Source organism: Gopherus evgoodei, chromosome 13 (genome assembly GCF_007399415.2).
Source record: "Gopherus evgoodei ecotype Sinaloan lineage chromosome 13, rGopEvg1_v1.p, whole genome shotgun sequence".
In the NCBI taxonomy this organism is placed as follows: Eukaryota; Metazoa; Chordata; order Testudines; family Testudinidae; genus Gopherus; species Gopherus evgoodei.
This window is the reverse complement of record NC_044334.1, coordinates 18,634,223-18,651,256: the sequence shown is the minus strand read 5'-3', so window position 1 is coordinate 18,651,256 and position 17,034 is coordinate 18,634,223. Positions and strand designations below refer to the sequence as shown.

The 17,034-nt window shown below is 41.7% G+C and overlaps 1 protein-coding gene across 3 annotated transcripts in view; it reads left to right on the top strand.

Moving 5' to 3' along the window:
* The window catches only part of PI4KA (phosphatidylinositol 4-kinase alpha), a 93,907-nt gene that overhangs the window by 24,221 nt on the left and 52,652 nt on the right, over positions 1-17,034 (top strand). For 2 of the 3 annotated variants that reach the window (XM_030583518.1, XM_030583520.1), the window contains 6 exons: positions 592-724; positions 2,783-2,878; positions 3,680-3,863; positions 4,402-4,505; positions 8,940-9,108; positions 15,228-15,278. In XM_030583518.1, the coding sequence (XP_030439378.1) occupies positions 592-724; positions 2,783-2,878; positions 3,680-3,863; positions 4,402-4,505; positions 8,940-9,108; positions 15,228-15,278 (737 nt within the window). The remainder of the gene's footprint in view (positions 1-591; positions 725-2,782; positions 2,879-3,679; positions 3,864-4,401; positions 4,506-8,939; positions 9,109-15,227; positions 15,279-17,034) is intronic. The other variant, XM_030583519.1, reaches the window with a different exon arrangement.

Sequence of the window (17,034 nt, the reverse complement as noted above, 5' to 3'; positions counted from 1 at the left end):
GGCGACTTCATTTTTACCCAATAGTTCTTTTAGGTTATAACCACGCTTTAAAACTCGCAAAGGGAAATTAATCCCTCCTGTAGCTTTGTTTACTTCAGAGGTGCACCAGGAATGAATCTGGCTCAAGGTATTACAGAGTGTTAGAGATACTAAGGTAGATGCAAATATTAAAAGTAAGGCAATGTAAAATCAGTTTAATAAATTGTTTACTGATTATTCACATCCAGCAGATTTGATTTGAAAAATCCTAATGTTAAGTTTGAGTATTCTGCTTTGAAACTACCAATTAAATGATATTAGCTAATACTAAAGCAATATTCAACACCATGGAAAGTGAGAAGGGTGGAGATTTCTGAAAGTGAATTGAGTAATGAAATAAATTTATAGCTCATGTTGGTATCCATGCTTCACATGGTACCAAACTTCTTAAGAGCACCACTCTCTCTCTCTCACTCTCTCTCTCTCTCTCTCTCACCTGTGTCCTAGTCTGTTTTGCATTCACTCGCCAGGTATTTCTCTACTTATGTGTACATAACTCAAGGAAAGATATAGCAAAAGACACTGTCTCTTATGCTCCATCTCTGTTCTTAGTAGGTGGCAATGACATCAAAATCAGCGTAACAAATGAGCATTCAGAGTCAACTCTAAATGTCATGCCTGGCAAGAAAAGTCAACCATCCATGTATGAACAGCTTCGAGACATTGCCATAGACAACATCTGCAGGTAAGAATTGTGCTTAGAAACACTGAAGGACTAACTTATCAATTTGAAGACACAGGCACTTCTTTCACTGAAGTGGACAAACATTACGATCAATTAAACGGAGAAGCTGTGTAACACAGAGTGTGTTAGATTGTCCCTGCTTCCTTTTGTACAGCTGGAAAGTATTTGTCTAGCCACTGGGCCACTTTACATACCTTTTAACTCCACCTAGTGACCTCCAGAGTGCTAAGTAGGCTTCTGTTGCCTCCTGAGGTTGGCACAGTAAGCTCTCTTGGAGCAGATGCACTGGTAAATGCTTGTAACCTCAGGCAATGGAAAGTCACCACCTTCCCATTTTTCTAAACCACACAAGATCTGCCCCTGCAGTCTGGAATAGCTGCTGTTTGGATGGAGGGACAGAGGAAGACTTCAGCAGGAGCAGGACAGCCTAATCCTATTCTCTTCCTAAAAGATATTTATCCTGAACCCTTTTGGGTGCTTATAAGAGACCGTGTTTACCTCCCTCCCCATCCACCGTCTGGTGCTTGGGAGGACAGTGAGCTGGGCCACCCTGTCAAGGATATTTAAAATGCCATGGAAGGTACACTATATACAACCTTCCTCAGTCCTTTTTTCCTCCATCTGGAAGAAACAGGGTTGAGGTAATTCCAGCTCTGCAGATACAAACACTGGAGGGCAGGGAATTAGCTGCAAACTACAGGAGTGTCAGAGAAGTGTTCATTGTCACTTGTATTTTAAACATGATTTAAATTGGCAAGTAGGAAAACTTGGTTGAAATAACTGATTTCAATTTTGTTCTGCATTTGTACTTTTTTCTTTTCTTTTTAAAAAGAAATTGATTCTCATTGGTAGGTAACCATTGCAGATCAACCTATTTTAAATAAATAGAACATTTACATTTACGCTTACTTTGGCACACAATGTCTATTCAAATTTATTTAAGCAATTATGTATCTTAACATACATTTATTCAGCTCTTAGTGTTTACATTTTTTATTTTGTTAGAAAATGATGAATGACACTTTATTTACTAGAAGATTATTAGTTTTTACTCATGATTTGTATTAAGTTGTGTTTGGATGGAAATTGCACAAAATGAACAAAAACACCATTTTAAAGTTGTTTTTTATTAGTTGAATAAAACTACCTCAGACATGCTGGATACGTAGGAAAAAGATTAGTTTATCAAAACATGTTTTACTTGTAAAACTAATTGACAAAGGAAGCGTTATCTGTAGTTAGTGAATTAAGCTAATTGTTTCTGGTCACCATGTCCTTCAAGATTTTAATATTAGTAGATCTCACCCTCTTCACCTTGTGGTTTTTTGATTTTTAGATATAGATATAGCTTGGAACAGGAAAACAAGATTTCTTGCTTTTTCAACTTCCAGTTGGTTTCTTAACTTTGAATGAACTAGTCATTGAACTGAACTAGCTGAATAAACTGAAAATATTTTCTTTGTACCTGCCAAAGAGGCTACTGCTGTCAAAAACTGCTTTAACATTTCAGCCAACTGTGGTTCCAGGTGCTTAGCCACCAGTTCAGCCATTTGATTTTCTTTAAAACTTTGGCAGCAAATGTACTGGTTAAATATTATTTTTTATTTATATGATTTTAGTAGATTATATTAAATTTAGGCTTTAATGTAGCTTCCCATTATTTCAATTTTAATTTTTAGTTTTTATTTTTAAAATAAAAATGTATTTAATTTAAATAAAATCAATTTTAATTTTTTAAAAAATCTGTTTGTTCACCCTGCTTGTATTTCATATGTAAATAAGCATGAACGTATAAAGAATCCTGAACTCATGAAATAATTGAACAGCATCTTCTGAACGTCAGGGTCTCATGAATGTTTTAAGGGATGTCAAATATGTGTTAATGTGAATATATTCTTTCATAAGAATAATTTTCTGACTGAACACCATTCAGATTGTATCCATTTTATGTGTAGTGGTTTTGGTATTGGATCCTTACTCTCACCTAAAGTGAGCTGTGAAAATATAACTCTTGCTGTTTGGCTGCCCTGACAAGTTTTTATGTTTAATGTTCTGTAGGTGCTTGAAAGCTGGCCTGACTATAGACCCGGTGATCGTTGAGGCTTTCCTGGCCAGTTTGTCTAACCGTCTGTACATCTCGCAGGAGAGTGACAAGTCAGTTGTTAGGCATAATGCCAATCTTTTTCTGTCTTCAGTCAGTTTAACTTAAGACCCACTCCTGTTAAGACATCCAAGCATGAGGAGCTTTTCTCCTGTGTGAAATGCCACGGACATCAGTAAGATTACATGTGGGAATATGGATCAGCTCGTGTAGCTTTCTTTGTGGGATTGGACCTTTATTTTAATAGTGACGGGCCTATGTACTTAACAGGATAAAAATACTGTTTTCATGTCTACAGTGAGTATTAGCCTATTTGAAGTTCTGAGTGAAATGAGGTTGTTGCTGCTAAGTCTTCAGTGGGCCATACAAGCCAGTCGCTTAACGTTTGGCACAATTGATTCCTGCTTATAGAGTCTGAATTGCCCCTCTCCTACTAAGAGGTTCGTCTGCCAAGTCAAAGCTAAGATAGTTGACAAGGCATCTCCAGGGGAAACTCAAACTACATTTAACCCACTGTACCACGACTGTTCTTTTTAAAAAAAAAAAATTGACAGTCATTCCAGACAAGCCTTTTATCTTTTTCTACTGATTTCTACTATAGTGAATGGTTAACAGATCAGTGTTGGTACTATAAAAGCAATTGTTTTGTTTCTTGTACTAACTATGCTTTTGATTATGATAGAAGGGAAAAACAGAATTAAAGGTTAAAATGAAATTAAGTGATATTACAGTTTACTGGGTGCATCAGTGTACATTGTTTCTCAGGCAAATTGTCGTTCGACTTGTAGAGCTAGATGTGTAATTGTTTCTGGATGTTTTATATGAATGTGGCTTGTCTGTTTGGTTTTTGTTAGGGAAGCCCATTTGATTCCTGACCACACAATTCGAGCTCTGGGACACATTGCAGTGGCACTTAGGGACACTCCCAAAGTGATGGAACCGATCCTGCAGATCCTGCAGCAGAAGTTCTGCCAACCACCATCTCCACTTGACGTACTCATCATTGACCAACTGGGCTGCTTAGTTATCACTGGAAACGTAAGGAGAGAAGAGCTGTCCAAGAGAACAAACCAGACTATAGAGACCCCTAAATTACCGTTGTCTCTTTATTTCCTTCAGTTAAAGTAATGCTGTCAACTTTGTTTAAGCCTGAAAAGTGTTTCCTTAAATGCAGCATTTATCCTGTCTTCATAACATACACACACTTATACAATCGTTTGTTTGCATGTACCTTTTTGTACAGTATCATTAGTAACTAGCAAAGCCAAGCCTCTCCAGCAAATCTTAGTTCCCACAGATATATACTAAAACAATTAATATAGAGGAAAAAATATGAAGGTAACACTTTCAAAAGCTCCTAAGTGACTTAGGACATCCAGGTACTATTTAGGCCTGAGGAACCTAAATCCTTTTTAAAAAAGGAATTTAGGCTCCGAAGTCACTTAGGCCAGATTTTTAAGATACTTAAGCGTACTATATAAGCTGTTTATTTGGTTGGATAGAATTTATTTTTACAGGTTTATTCCTTTAACAAGTATTGTATTCAACATACTCCACTTTGTTTGTTTTCTTACAGCAATATATTTACCAGGAGGTATGGAATCTATTCCAGCAAATCAGTGTAAAAGCAAGCTCAGTTGTTTACTCTGCCACTAAAGATCATAAGGATCATGGATACAGGTAACATAGATATAACTGCCTCCTTAGAATTCATGACTGTTTAAATCAAACATCTTCCTTTATGCATTGTTATGTACTTTCACTTTTTTTCAACAGACATTACAGCTTTATTTCTTTCAATCTTTGTTGTATTGCACAGGTTTGTTAATGTTAATTGTCCATTTCTGAGAGGGTGAGTGTTTTGAATATATGCAGATCTCAGTCTCCTATTCCTGTATTGTTTAAAGTAACATTTTTAATATTTAAAAACAACTGGTGTGTATATCTCACTTCCATTAGTTGGATTTAAGAATGAACAATGTACTTGTGATTTTATTTTTCTCTTGATGAGCAGCTGGCAATTATTTATTCACAGTGATGCAATGATATCTTAGTCCATAGACATGTTGGCACTGAATGATAGTGGAAATGCCTAGATTTCTTTCAGAAACTGTTAGCATCAGGCAGTACCAACTTCTGTCACAAAACATTTGTAGCCTGATTAGTCCCAGGATATTAGAGAGACAAGGTGAGTTAGGTAATATCTTTTATTGGACCAGCTTCTGTTGGTGACTGAGACAAGCTTTTATGCTTAAACAGAGCTCTTCTTCAGATGTGAGAAATTTAATGAGCGTCACAGCTAAATCCAAGATGGAACAAATTGTTTGGCATGACTAGCTAATGCATATATCAAGGGATCATTCCAAGGAAAAAGTCAGGATAATACACCTTAACACACTCAAAATCGCCTTCACCAAACAAGGACATTCCACCAGAAAAATGGATCACCTCATGGAACAGCCAGCGACATACCCTAAGAGAACCTGTTTCAATACAGAAATAATCCCACCACCCTACCCACACACGCGCACACACACTGCAAATCCCTAGTTGTCACCTACCATTCCATACTTGATGGGCACCCCATCCTGAAAGAAATCTTTTCTGAATCCCCTCTTCTGGCCTTCAAACAATGTTCCAGCCTCTCCACACTCATCATTAGAAGCAAGTCCCCCACAGATCAGGACACCAACTCAAAACGGCCCCAGACCTTGCCAGAAAAACAGATGCAAAACCGTCAGCTATATCTCCGCTGCTGCAATGATCAACACACCTTTCAAGATCCATGGGTCCTACACATGCATACCACAACATGTGGTATACCTCCTCCTGTGTGCTAAACGCCCCAATCGCAACTATGTGAGTGAAACCAGTCAATCACTATGCTCCTGAATGAACTCTCACAGGAAACTGATAAGACAAAACATCACATCACCTGTGGGGGAACACTTTTCACAAAGTGATCACTCTATATTTGACCTATCAAACACTTTGAAAAGATGAGCCTGGGAGCTTAACATCATAACACTTTTTTTTTTTTAGACACTAAAAATCATGGACTGAACAGAGATCCTAAATTTATCCGCAAAAAGAACAGGAGTACTTGTGGCACCTTTAGAGACTAACAAATTTATTTCAGCATGAGCTTTCGTGAGCTACAGCTCACTTCTTTGGATGCACAGAATGGAACACACAGACAGGAGATGTTTATACACACAGAGAACATGAAAAGGCGGAAGTATGCATACCAACAGGAAGAGTCTAATCAATTGAGATGAGCTATCATCAGCAGGAGAAAAAAAAACCAGGTGGGTCACCTTACTTATCACTTCAAAAGTTTTTTTTCTCCTGCTGATGATAGCTCATCTCAATTGATTAGACTCTTCCTGTTGGTATGCATACTTCCGCCTTTTCATGTTCTCTGTGTGTATAAACATCTCCTGTCTGTGTGTTCCATTCTGTGCATCCGAAGAAGTGAGCTGTAGCTCACGAAAGCTCATGCTGAAATAAATTTGTTAGGCCATGTCTACATCTAAAATTTTGCAGCGCTGGTTGTTACAGCTGTATTAGTACAGCTGTATAGGGCCAGCGCTGCAGAGTGGCCACACTTACAGCAACCAGCGCTGCAAGTGGTGTTAGATGTGGCCACACTGCAGCGCTGTTGGGCGGCTTCAAGGGGGGTTCCGGGACCGAGAGAGCAAACCGGGAACGCCGCGGTTTGCTCTCTCGGTCCCGGAGCCAGCCAGCAAACCGCGGGGAAGGAGACCTGCTTGCTCGGGGTTCCGGGACCGAGAGAGCAAACCGGGAACGCCGCGGTTTGCTCTCTCGGTCCCGGAGCCAGCCAGCAAACCGCGGGGAAGGAGACCTGCTTGCTCGGGGTTCCGGGACCGAGAGAGCAAACCGGGAACGCCGCGGTTTGCTCTCTCGGTCCCGGAGCCAGCCAGCAAACCGCGGGGAAGGAGACCTGCTTGCTCGGGGTTCCGGGACCGAGAGAGCAAACCGGGAACGCCGCGGTTTGCTCTCTCGGTCCCGGAGCCAGCCAGCAAACCGCGGGGAAGGAGACCTGCTTGCTCGGGGTTCCGGGACCGAGAGAGCAAACCGCGGCGAAGCTGGTTTCCTTTCCCGGTTTGCTCTCTCGGTCCCGGAACCCCGAGCAAGCAGGTCTCCTTCCCCGCGGTTTGCTGGCTGGCTCCGGGACCGAGAGAGCAAACCGCGGCGTTCCCGGTTTGCTCTCTCGGTCCCGGAACCCCGAGCAAGCAGGTCTCCTTCCCCGCGGTTTGCTGGCTGGCTCCGGGACCGAGAGAGCAAACCGCGGCGTTCCCGGTTTGCTCTCTCGGTCCCGGAACCCCGAGCAAGCAGGTCTCCTTCCCTGCGGTTTGCTGGCTGGCTCCGGGACCGAGAGAGCAAACCGGGAAAGGAAACCAGCTTGATTACCAGAGGCTTCCTCCTTCCACGGAGGTCAAGAAAAGCGCTGGTGAGTGTCTACATTGCATTACCAGCGCTGGATCACCAGCGCTGGATCCTCTACACCCGAGACAAAACGGGAGTACGGCCAGCGCTGCAAACAGGGAGTTGCAGCGCTGGTGATGCCCTGCAGATGTGGACACTCTCAAAGTTGCAGCGCTGTAACTCCCTCACCAGCGCTGCAACTTTCTGATGTAGACAAGCCCTTAGTCTCTAAAGGTGCCACAAGTACTCCTGTTCTTTTTGTGGATACAGACTAACACCGCTGCTACTCTGAAATCTAAATGTATCGTTTATTACAAGAATCTGTAATCCACTGACAAACCTCCCACAGCGCTTCCTCCCCAATTCCCCTTCCTTTCTTCCCTATAACTGAATAGGTGAGAAGGGGCCATTTCACCTTGAATAGTTCCTTTAAGTATATGTTAATTGCTTGTGCTAAGCAATCTGTACCATTTTGTATTTAGGTCTGACACTCTGAGTAAACATCCCAGACTGAGGACGAGCTCTCTGTAAGCTTGAAAGCTTGTAAAAGATGTTACTCCTCTTCCTTGTTTCTCTGAAAGATTGATTGATTAATTTGATTGATTGGTAAATTCTAGTTGGTGTCAAAAACTTCTAATGCATTAGCTGTAGTTGCAAGCTATCCTATTAATAGACCTGATCCACAGACCAATGAAGTAAAAAATTTTCATTTGCTTAATTAGGTTTTGGATTGGGCCCAGTACTCAATGAGTACTGAATTCCTTAAGAATAATTTATCAAAGAATGCTTAATAACTAGGCAATCCATCCAATTCCTGTTACAACTAATAGAAAATATTCCAATGACTTCACTGGGAGTTGGATCAGGCCCTATTTGAATGAGAAATTGAAGTATAAAACTGCATAGCACAGCGCTGTATTCATCATGTCATATGAGGAGTTAATTTTTTTGAAGTATTCAGGAATGTGAAATGGTCATTTGTATCAGAGTTATGTTGCATTATAATTTTAAACTTTTAAAAAAATACTTGAATTCGATTCTAATAGGGATGAGGGATTGACAATAACTACAAACAAGCTTATTGTCACATGTTCATTATACAGGTTTTCACACGCTGTCCTGCCCAGTGCATACCAGTAATTAATTGCAGCTCTTAATTTGAATCTGTCTGCCTCCCTACAATTTTTCCAGTCCAGAAATACATCATCTTGTTTTGGTTTAGGTTTTCCATACCAAAAATGGTCAGTCCTGGTGAATTGGTGACGGTGGCAGCACAGACAAAACGTTCCTAGAGATGAAATTGAGACCACCAATTACATTACATTTCATTTTTACACACCAATGTTGGTGCACCGAGTGGCAACTAGCTTACTCCATTTCTCTGTCTTTGGTGCTGCTTCCATCTGCTCTCTGTTGAGACTACTAAATGCATTTTAATTACGATTAAGCAATATTTAATTGGCTTTTTGAATTGGAACGCTAATGCATTAACCCAGTGTGCCATCCATTCTCACTAAATCCTCGATGTGCAAAATGTGCCTGTCACTGTCAATATTACGGAGATTTGCTGTTGAACATTGTTAGTGAGAAACAGTTGCAAAATAAATACAAACCTTTTAATCGAAGAATTGGTTGTTTCTAATTTCTCTCTTTCTTTCTTGTCAGACACTGTTCCTTAGCTGTCATTAATGCCTTGGCTAACATAGCTGCTAACATTCAGGGAGAACACCTTGTGGATGAATTACTAATGAATTTGCTGGAACTGTTTGTACAGCTTGGACTGGAAGGAAAGAGAGCCAGTGAGAGAGCAAGTGAAAAGGGGCCAGCACTAAAGGTAAGGAATGGTATAAAATGTGTGATGTTTAATTCAGTACCTCTTTGCATTGATATAGCTAATGGAAACCTATTATTCTGATCTCCTTTGAACCAAGTGTATATACTTAAAAATTGCATGTTTAACTACTGAAACAAATGAGAAATGGATACATGTGTTTTGGTGCCTATTAATATAGAGCCTACATAACCTTTCACTCTCAATTAAACCTCACATAACATCTTAAGCTTAGGTAATTAGTAGCAGTATACCCATTTTTCAGATAGGTTAATTGAGCTCTGGTCTACACTGGGTGGGGGGGGGGAATTGATCTAAGTTATGCAACTTCAGCTATGCAAATAATGTACTTAGCTCGACTTACCATGGTGTCTTCACCACGATGAGTTGATTGCTGCCGCTCCCCTGTTGACTCTGCCTGCACCTTTTGCCAGGCTGGAGTACAGGAGTCGACAGGAGAGCGCTTGGGGGTCGCTAGACTAGAGGCGATAAATCAATTCCCGCTGGGTCAATCACTGCCCGCCGATCCGGCAGGTAGTGAAGACATACCCATAGACATGGCTGATATTAAGTGAATTGTCTAAGGCACACAGCAGACTGGTGGCAGAGCTGGAAACAGAAACAGGAAGTTCTGACTTCTAGGCTCCTGCTATTACCACTTCCTAAGAAATAGTGAAGTGTTATAAACTTGCAGTTCTAATCTCAGCTACCTCATATATTGACTTATCCTGAATAACTACTGTTGTGATTACACACGTGGATTTTCCAATATTAGAGTTGATAGAGGCCTACATAAGTAAATTTACAATAGACTACATAGAATGGAATAGCATGGTGTGAATTATAGATGTAGTGAGATCAGTTCAGGTTACCCTGACTGAATAAGCATTAATTGGAATTGGTTGTTAAAGAGAAACTTACAGGGATGTTCTCACATGAATGGTAGAGAAACCATAATGCTTTGCTGTTTAGAAGCGCAATCTCATATGCGTTGCAAGTGTAAGAACCATAAAGCAAAACTGAGCAGTTCTGACATGTGCAGTACAAATTCTTAACTTGTTAAATGTAATCTCCAGCGGTATGTGTTCAGATCTACAAATCCTTGTGATCACTGTATTCTCTCTGTTATGGGAATTACACTAGTATGTTACCCTACTCTGTGTAGGGATTGGTGTGTGTGTGTGGGGTGGGGAATAGAGGGAGAGGTAGCAAATCAGCACACCTGATTTACATTCTGAGAGTGCAAGGTGACACAGGAAAAGAAGTGTTGGATGTTGTTGGAAAATCAGAAATATTAATTGACTGGCAGTGTCAGGGATCTCTAACAGAAAAGCAGAGTGAGTGTGCTGGTTTTCTTTGGTGTTGAGAATGAATGTGAAAAAGTTCAGTGAGCTGTTTTCCAGGAGGCATTACTTGTATTGCTAATAAAATTAAAATGAGAGGTTAATGCTTATGTTAGAATCCGGATCTCCAGCTTTCAAGTAAGTGCTCTGTTGTATTTTAAGATCTTGTCTATGCACAAACTACCAGTTATCCTCAAACTGGTTAAGTTAAATTGGTGCAAACCACTGTGTGGACACACTTTTATTTTGGTTTAAGAGCAGCTTGTTTAGGGATAGGAACAAGTTTAAGCTAAGTGATTTAAGCTAAATTACTCCTGGGGGAATTCTGCACCACTGTGCATGCACAGAATTTATGTCTCCCACTGATTTCTTTGCTTCCTGGCAGAAAAATGATTTTCTGATGGGGAAGCAAAGGGAAGCCACAAGAGCTCTCATGCAACTTTCATGCACCCATTGCTCCTCAGCTGCAGAGGGGGGGATCCCCATACAGGGAGCTGCTTCCCCATCCGCCCAACCATCATGCATCCAGATCCCCTCGTACCCAGACCCTCCTGCTGAGCCTCACCCCCCACACCTAGAACTGGCTCAGTGAGCCCCACTCTTCCTGCACCTAACCACCTTGACAAGCCCACCTGCACTCTGATCCCCACTCCACTGAGCTCCAACCAGCTGTACTTGGATCTCCACCCCACTGAGCCCCACTCCCTCAGCATTTGACCCCTGCACTGCGCCACCCAGACCCCCTTGCTGAGCTCTATTCCCCTGAAACCCAGACACACGCCTGCTGAGCCCCAACCACCTTCACCTGGACCCCCTGCAGAGTCCCATTACTGTTGCACCCAGACCCCTACCCCCAAGCCTTTGTGCATCTAGATCTCCCTCACACCCAGATCCCGCACTGAGCCGCCCGCACCCAGATTGCCCTGCAGAGAACCCTCTCAACCCACACCTGGTTCTCCCCACACTAAGCCCCTGCACACTTGGTGCACCTGGCAAGGAGGGGCAGGGCCTTGGGGTGTTTCGGGGACAGGCCTGGTCCTTGCGCTGTGTCAGAGTTGGGTGCAGCCTCACTGCTGAGTCCATGTCCAGGGGAGGGGCAGGCAGGGGAAAGCTGCACAGTGATCTCCCACCTCTGTGCAGCCAGTGGCCTGTGCTCCCCAATGCCATGCCAGAGCCTCCACATTTATTTGACAAATAAAATTTGCAGAATTTTAAAATATTGTGCACAGAATTTTAATTTTTTTGGCACAGACTGCCCTCAGGAGTAGCTGAATCAAAATAAGCCTGGATTAAATTGAAATTAAAGTATGTACACAGACTTTTGCACTGATCTAACTGAATTGGTTTAAAATCACACCTTAAGTAAACTACTGCAAGCCTGCATGTAGACTGCTTCCAGATTTTTATGATCAATTGCCTGTAAAATGTAAACTAATCCTTAAAGAAATACGTGCAAAGGTCTAGAAATGGAGTCCCTTTAAATAGATGCTAACTGAATGTGCCTGAATGGTTATTACAGAGCCCCTTGCACAGTAGAGTTGGGCTATTTTTTCCCCCTATAAGCTGTTGTGCTTTTGTAGTTCTCCAGTTTATTCTTGTAATTGTGCTTTTCTTTTGCTCTATTTTCATATTAGCATTTTCCTGTGGCTTTATAAATGTCTTCAGTATTTGCTGTGCTAAAACTCTTTTTAAAAACAACAAACCTTTTCCCCCCAATCCCTCCCTTCCTCTAAAACATCCAGAGACAAGTTGTTAGCCTTGGCCTATGTGCAGTCTAAATCCGTTTTATCCCTTGGAATCATATTTTGCTTTCATTCCTAAAGCACTAGAAATTTGAGCCTTCCTTTCGTTCTGTTCTTCTCAATATTAATATTCCCTAATTTCTTAATTTTCAATTTTTAGTGGATTTGCTTCCTTTTAGTCCAGCTGGACGGTTTTCCACCCTGAAAAATGTACATTTTCCTAAAAAGAAGATGAACCCAATAAGCCATTTGAATTACTTTTGCCTGCTGTATGCTGTTTTCTTTGACATTTTTCTGCTGTAGCAGCCCCTAGTCTGTGTTTTATTGCTCCAGAACTCCCATTTACTTCAGTGAGTTCTGGTAGTGCAAAGAATACAAGATTGGGCCTATCATGTATTAAATCTCTGTTATGATACAAAAGGATTGTAGACTGTAAGTCAGTTCAGCAGCTGACTCTTATTAAATAGCTGCAATATTTTAATTTAGGATCAGAGGGTAGCCGTGTTAGTCTGGATCTGTAAAAGCAGCAAAGAATCCTGTGGCACCTTATAGACTAACAGACGTTTTGGAGCATGAGCTTTCGTGGGTGAATACCCACTTCCTCAGATGCATGCTCCAAAACGTCTGTTAGTCTATAAGGTGCCACAGGATTCTTTGCTGCTTTTAATTTAGGAGTAGTTCCTAAAGACCTTAAAATAGATGGTTCTTAAACATATGTAAATTTCAATTTTGTTTGAATACTCTACTATAACAAGACTTCTTTCCTGATTGTGTTACAATCTCATCTAGTATTTACAGGATAGAGTTCCAAAGGTGAGGTGAATACAATTTACATCACTTTAGCCTGTTCCTAAAGTGCTGTTCTCCAGTAAGTCCCACTGAAATCTAACTGACGCCACTCAGGATCAGGCAGTTATTGATATATTAAGAATTTTTTTGTATGACAGTGAGGTGCTATTTACCATGTTAACTTATACCTTTAAGTGTGAAAACATGGAACAATAAATGACAACAGTGTTTCTCTTCAAATGAATGGAAGGATATACAAATATATTACAAGTTGTAAATTTGGTTTGGCTGCAACACCTTCATTTTCGGGGTGCAGGAGGGCAAGGAGGGAGAAATCCTGCTTTCGATTATAGGCAATAACATTCACGGCTCAAGAATGAAGAGTGAAGTTAATTAAACATTTTCGTTATCAGGAATGAACTAACACTTCACCATTTGTGATTTTATATGGCTATTCCAGACACTCAAACCTCCTAGATGTTTTTTAATAAAAAAAAAAAAAGGAAAAATTACTGTGAAAAGTTGAATTTCTTTCAATACTGGGTGTGTGTGTCTATATTCCATTTAAATTAGTGCAGTGTTTGTAACTAAATTTATACCTAAAGCTGTGCTAGCACTACAGTAAGAGTTGTTTTTTCTCTTTTTAACATCCCCAACACAACACCCACCCACCTCCCACACACATGCTTCAAATTTTAATAGTGCAAAGTTCCTTTCTTATCCATTTATGGGATTGGTGAACTCTCTTGGCAAATCTCTTTGAAATGAATAGAAGCTCTGTTTGCTTTGAAGATAAACTGCATCTGTAGCCAGTAAATGCCTTTTATGTCACTGACCAACAGTAAAGCTGCTGGGTTACTTGTTTCATAAGGATAAGAGTCTCTAATCTGAGGTGCCAACTCAGCTCTTCTGAGGGAAACAAGAGGAATTCACGGCTTGTTTATTGTTTCAGCTAACCCAGTGAATGCCATCATGGAAAATCCTGCCTGTGTCCAGGATTTTTAGATTCTGGTCTCACAGATAAGTGACTGTGATGCTTATAAATATAACTGTTCTAAAACAACACCTTTATACTGGATTTCATCATCCCCATCTCAGTGATAACCCAGCAATTTCTGTCTCTCCCCCATGTTCCACCTCCCAGGAACTAATATCTGAGCTGAATTCACACCCCTGGCAAATCCACTTTAAGCTGCATCTGTGCTAGAAAACAATGTTCCTTTTATTTTAAAAATATTAAATGGTTTGGGTTCTAGTACAATCTTGACCCCAGTGTTCAGGGAATAATCTGCTCAAAATGATTCTGAAAATCATTCTTAAGACTGTAACTTCTTACCCTTGAATGTTTTAAAAAGTAATTTATGCTAAATTAGGCCCTGTCCATTCTATATTTAGCAGTGGTTTTAAAAGCAGAATTCTCACTTTTTTAATAGCATTGACAGGGCTTTAATGTTCTGTTGTTTGTCAAGTTTACTGTGCTTCTTAACAGGCCTGTTATTATTCCAGATCTGTTTACCTGTCTGTTAAACCACTTTGAATTGATTCTTTTTGGTTAATTTCAAAATTAACTAGTTGTCAGCAGATTTTGCAGCCAGGCACAAATTTTTTTTTGTTAGAAAAGGAAATTAACTTGTTTTGATTAAGTTGGCTGGGCAGTGTTTTCTGTTGGAGTGAGTCCCCTAAATTCCTTATCCAGCTAGCTTTGGGCGTGTAGAGTAATAGGAGACTTTTCAGTTTCTGGATGTTTTGGAATAGAGATGATGATTAATGTATGTATTTTTTCCCAAACTGAAAGCGTGATGTTTGATTGGCAATTATAACAGTGCTGTGTCTATGGAAGAAGGCCCCTCAGCTCATCCATTTGATTAAAAATAGTGTGTTTGTTAACAACACTACCACCCGGAGGGGAAAAAGTGGTGCATATTGTTAAGTTGTAGAGCCTGATCCTGCTGCTGGATCCATGTGGGCAGGCAGACTTTGTCCCTGTTTGGAACCCCATAAGGGATTCATGTAGACACCAGCCCTGTGCCTATGCACAGCCCACTGGTTTCAGTGGTGATCGGGCTGGGTGACACAGTGGTTTTGTAGGCTCAGGGCTGTGGTCTGGATTGTACATACGCATCAATACGGATACAAGTAGCTAAAGAACGTAAGCCAGTGGAAGTGAGCTCTGTACTCAATATTACTTCAGATTGCTTTGTGTTTCTTTGACATTTTCACATCTTTTAAAACCTCTCTTCTTTTTCAGGCCTCCAGTAGTGCGGGGAACCTGGGAGTACTTATTCCTGTTATTGCTGTGGTGAGTGTTCAGAGACGGGGCATTTGCAAGCTGAATGATGATGATTTCCCCAAAAGCGCAAGTATCTGTGCGGGGGCGGGGAGGGGAGGGGCTGCAGATGGGACTGATAAGTAGCTATGAAAGACTCATACATGTTATAACTTCTTACTTGCTAGAAGTTAAAAACAAATGGGCATTTGTTTGATAATGACATCTCTTTTAAAGCCGCTAATCTTTTCTTATTCAGAGAGAGGCTCTATTGTTAGTCATGAGTGCAAGAGATTTGTGATCCAAATAATACCACAGGGGATATTATACTGACTAATACTTGGCAACCAATATAGTACGAAGTATGTAACTGGAAAAAGACATTGCCTGGGGAGAGGACTGAGAAACAGAGATTGTTAGAAAAATGAGTTAAAAATAAATTCCAGAAGGCAGCATAACAGAGAGTCTATAAAGCAGATTAATTATAATAAAGGAGAGAGGAAAGACTCCATATCTTCTGTGGATATTAATTAGTTTTTGTGATATATGCATTTTATGAAATGTTCAAGTGTGCTGAGGTTTGAAGACAATTCTAAACAAAAGACTAAACTAATGCAAAATAGGGGTGTGTATATACAGTTTGCCCCCTTAGTTTGAGAGGATTTTCTGAGCCAGAGCAGCTTCTAAACAAAGTCCAACAAGTAGTCCATCCAAAGACAGAATTGATTCGTGGCTTTTCTAGGTGAACAGCAGCAAATTTGATTTAGTTGGGGATTAGGTCCTGCTTTGAGCAGGGGGTTGGACTAGATGACCTCCTGAGGTCCCTTCCAACCCTGATTTTCTCTGAGTCTATGAAATGTAATAGTCTAGGCTGGGATTGAACGGCAGTGGGAGGAGTTGGGTGCCTAACTCAAAATCTGAGCCTTAATACACTAATGGACAGATTCAGGGGAGTACCAGAAATGGCTGTGATTGCCTTCCCCTCTCCTGTTGTGGAAAGCTTATATAGTTAGTGAGAAGAAAGGGGAACCGTGTCAAATATTTGGAGAATGGTACTGCTATGACTAATTGTTGCAGCTCTAACAAATTAGGACACATTTGCTATTGTCCTGCATTAGGGTTCCCAACTTTCTAATTGCACAAAACCGAACACCCTTGCGCCGCCCCTGAGGTCCCGCCCCCCCCGCTTGCTCCATCTCCCCTCCCTCTGTCACTCACTCTCTCCTACCCTCACTCCCTTGCGCCGCCCCTGAGGTCCCGCCCCCCCCCGCTTGCTCCATCTCCCCTCCCTCTGTCACTCACTCTCTCCTACCCTCACTCATTTTCACTGGGCTGGGGCAGGGGGTTGGGGTGCAGGGCGGTGAAGTCTCTGGGCTGGCAGGTGCAGGCTCTGGGTGGAGCCAGAAATGAGGGGTTCAGGGTGCAGGAGAGGGCTCCTGGCTGTGGCAGGGGGTGGGGGTGTGGGCTCTGGGGTGAGGCCAGGGATGAGGGGTTTGGGGTGCAGGAGGGGGCCCTGGGCTGGGACTGGGGATTCGGGTGAGGGAGGGGGTTCAGGGTGTGGGATCCCAGTGGCATTTACACGGCTCACAGGAAGCAGCCATGAGGTCCTTTTGGCCCTAGGCATGTGGGCGGTCAGAGAGGCTCCACGCACTGCCCTTGCTCCCGCAGGCGCTGGCCCAACAGCTCCTATTGGTTGCGGTTCCTGGCCAATGGGAGCTGTGGAGCAGACACTCGGGATGGAGACAGCAAGTGGAGCTTCCCTGGCCACCAATGTGCCGAGGGGCTGCAG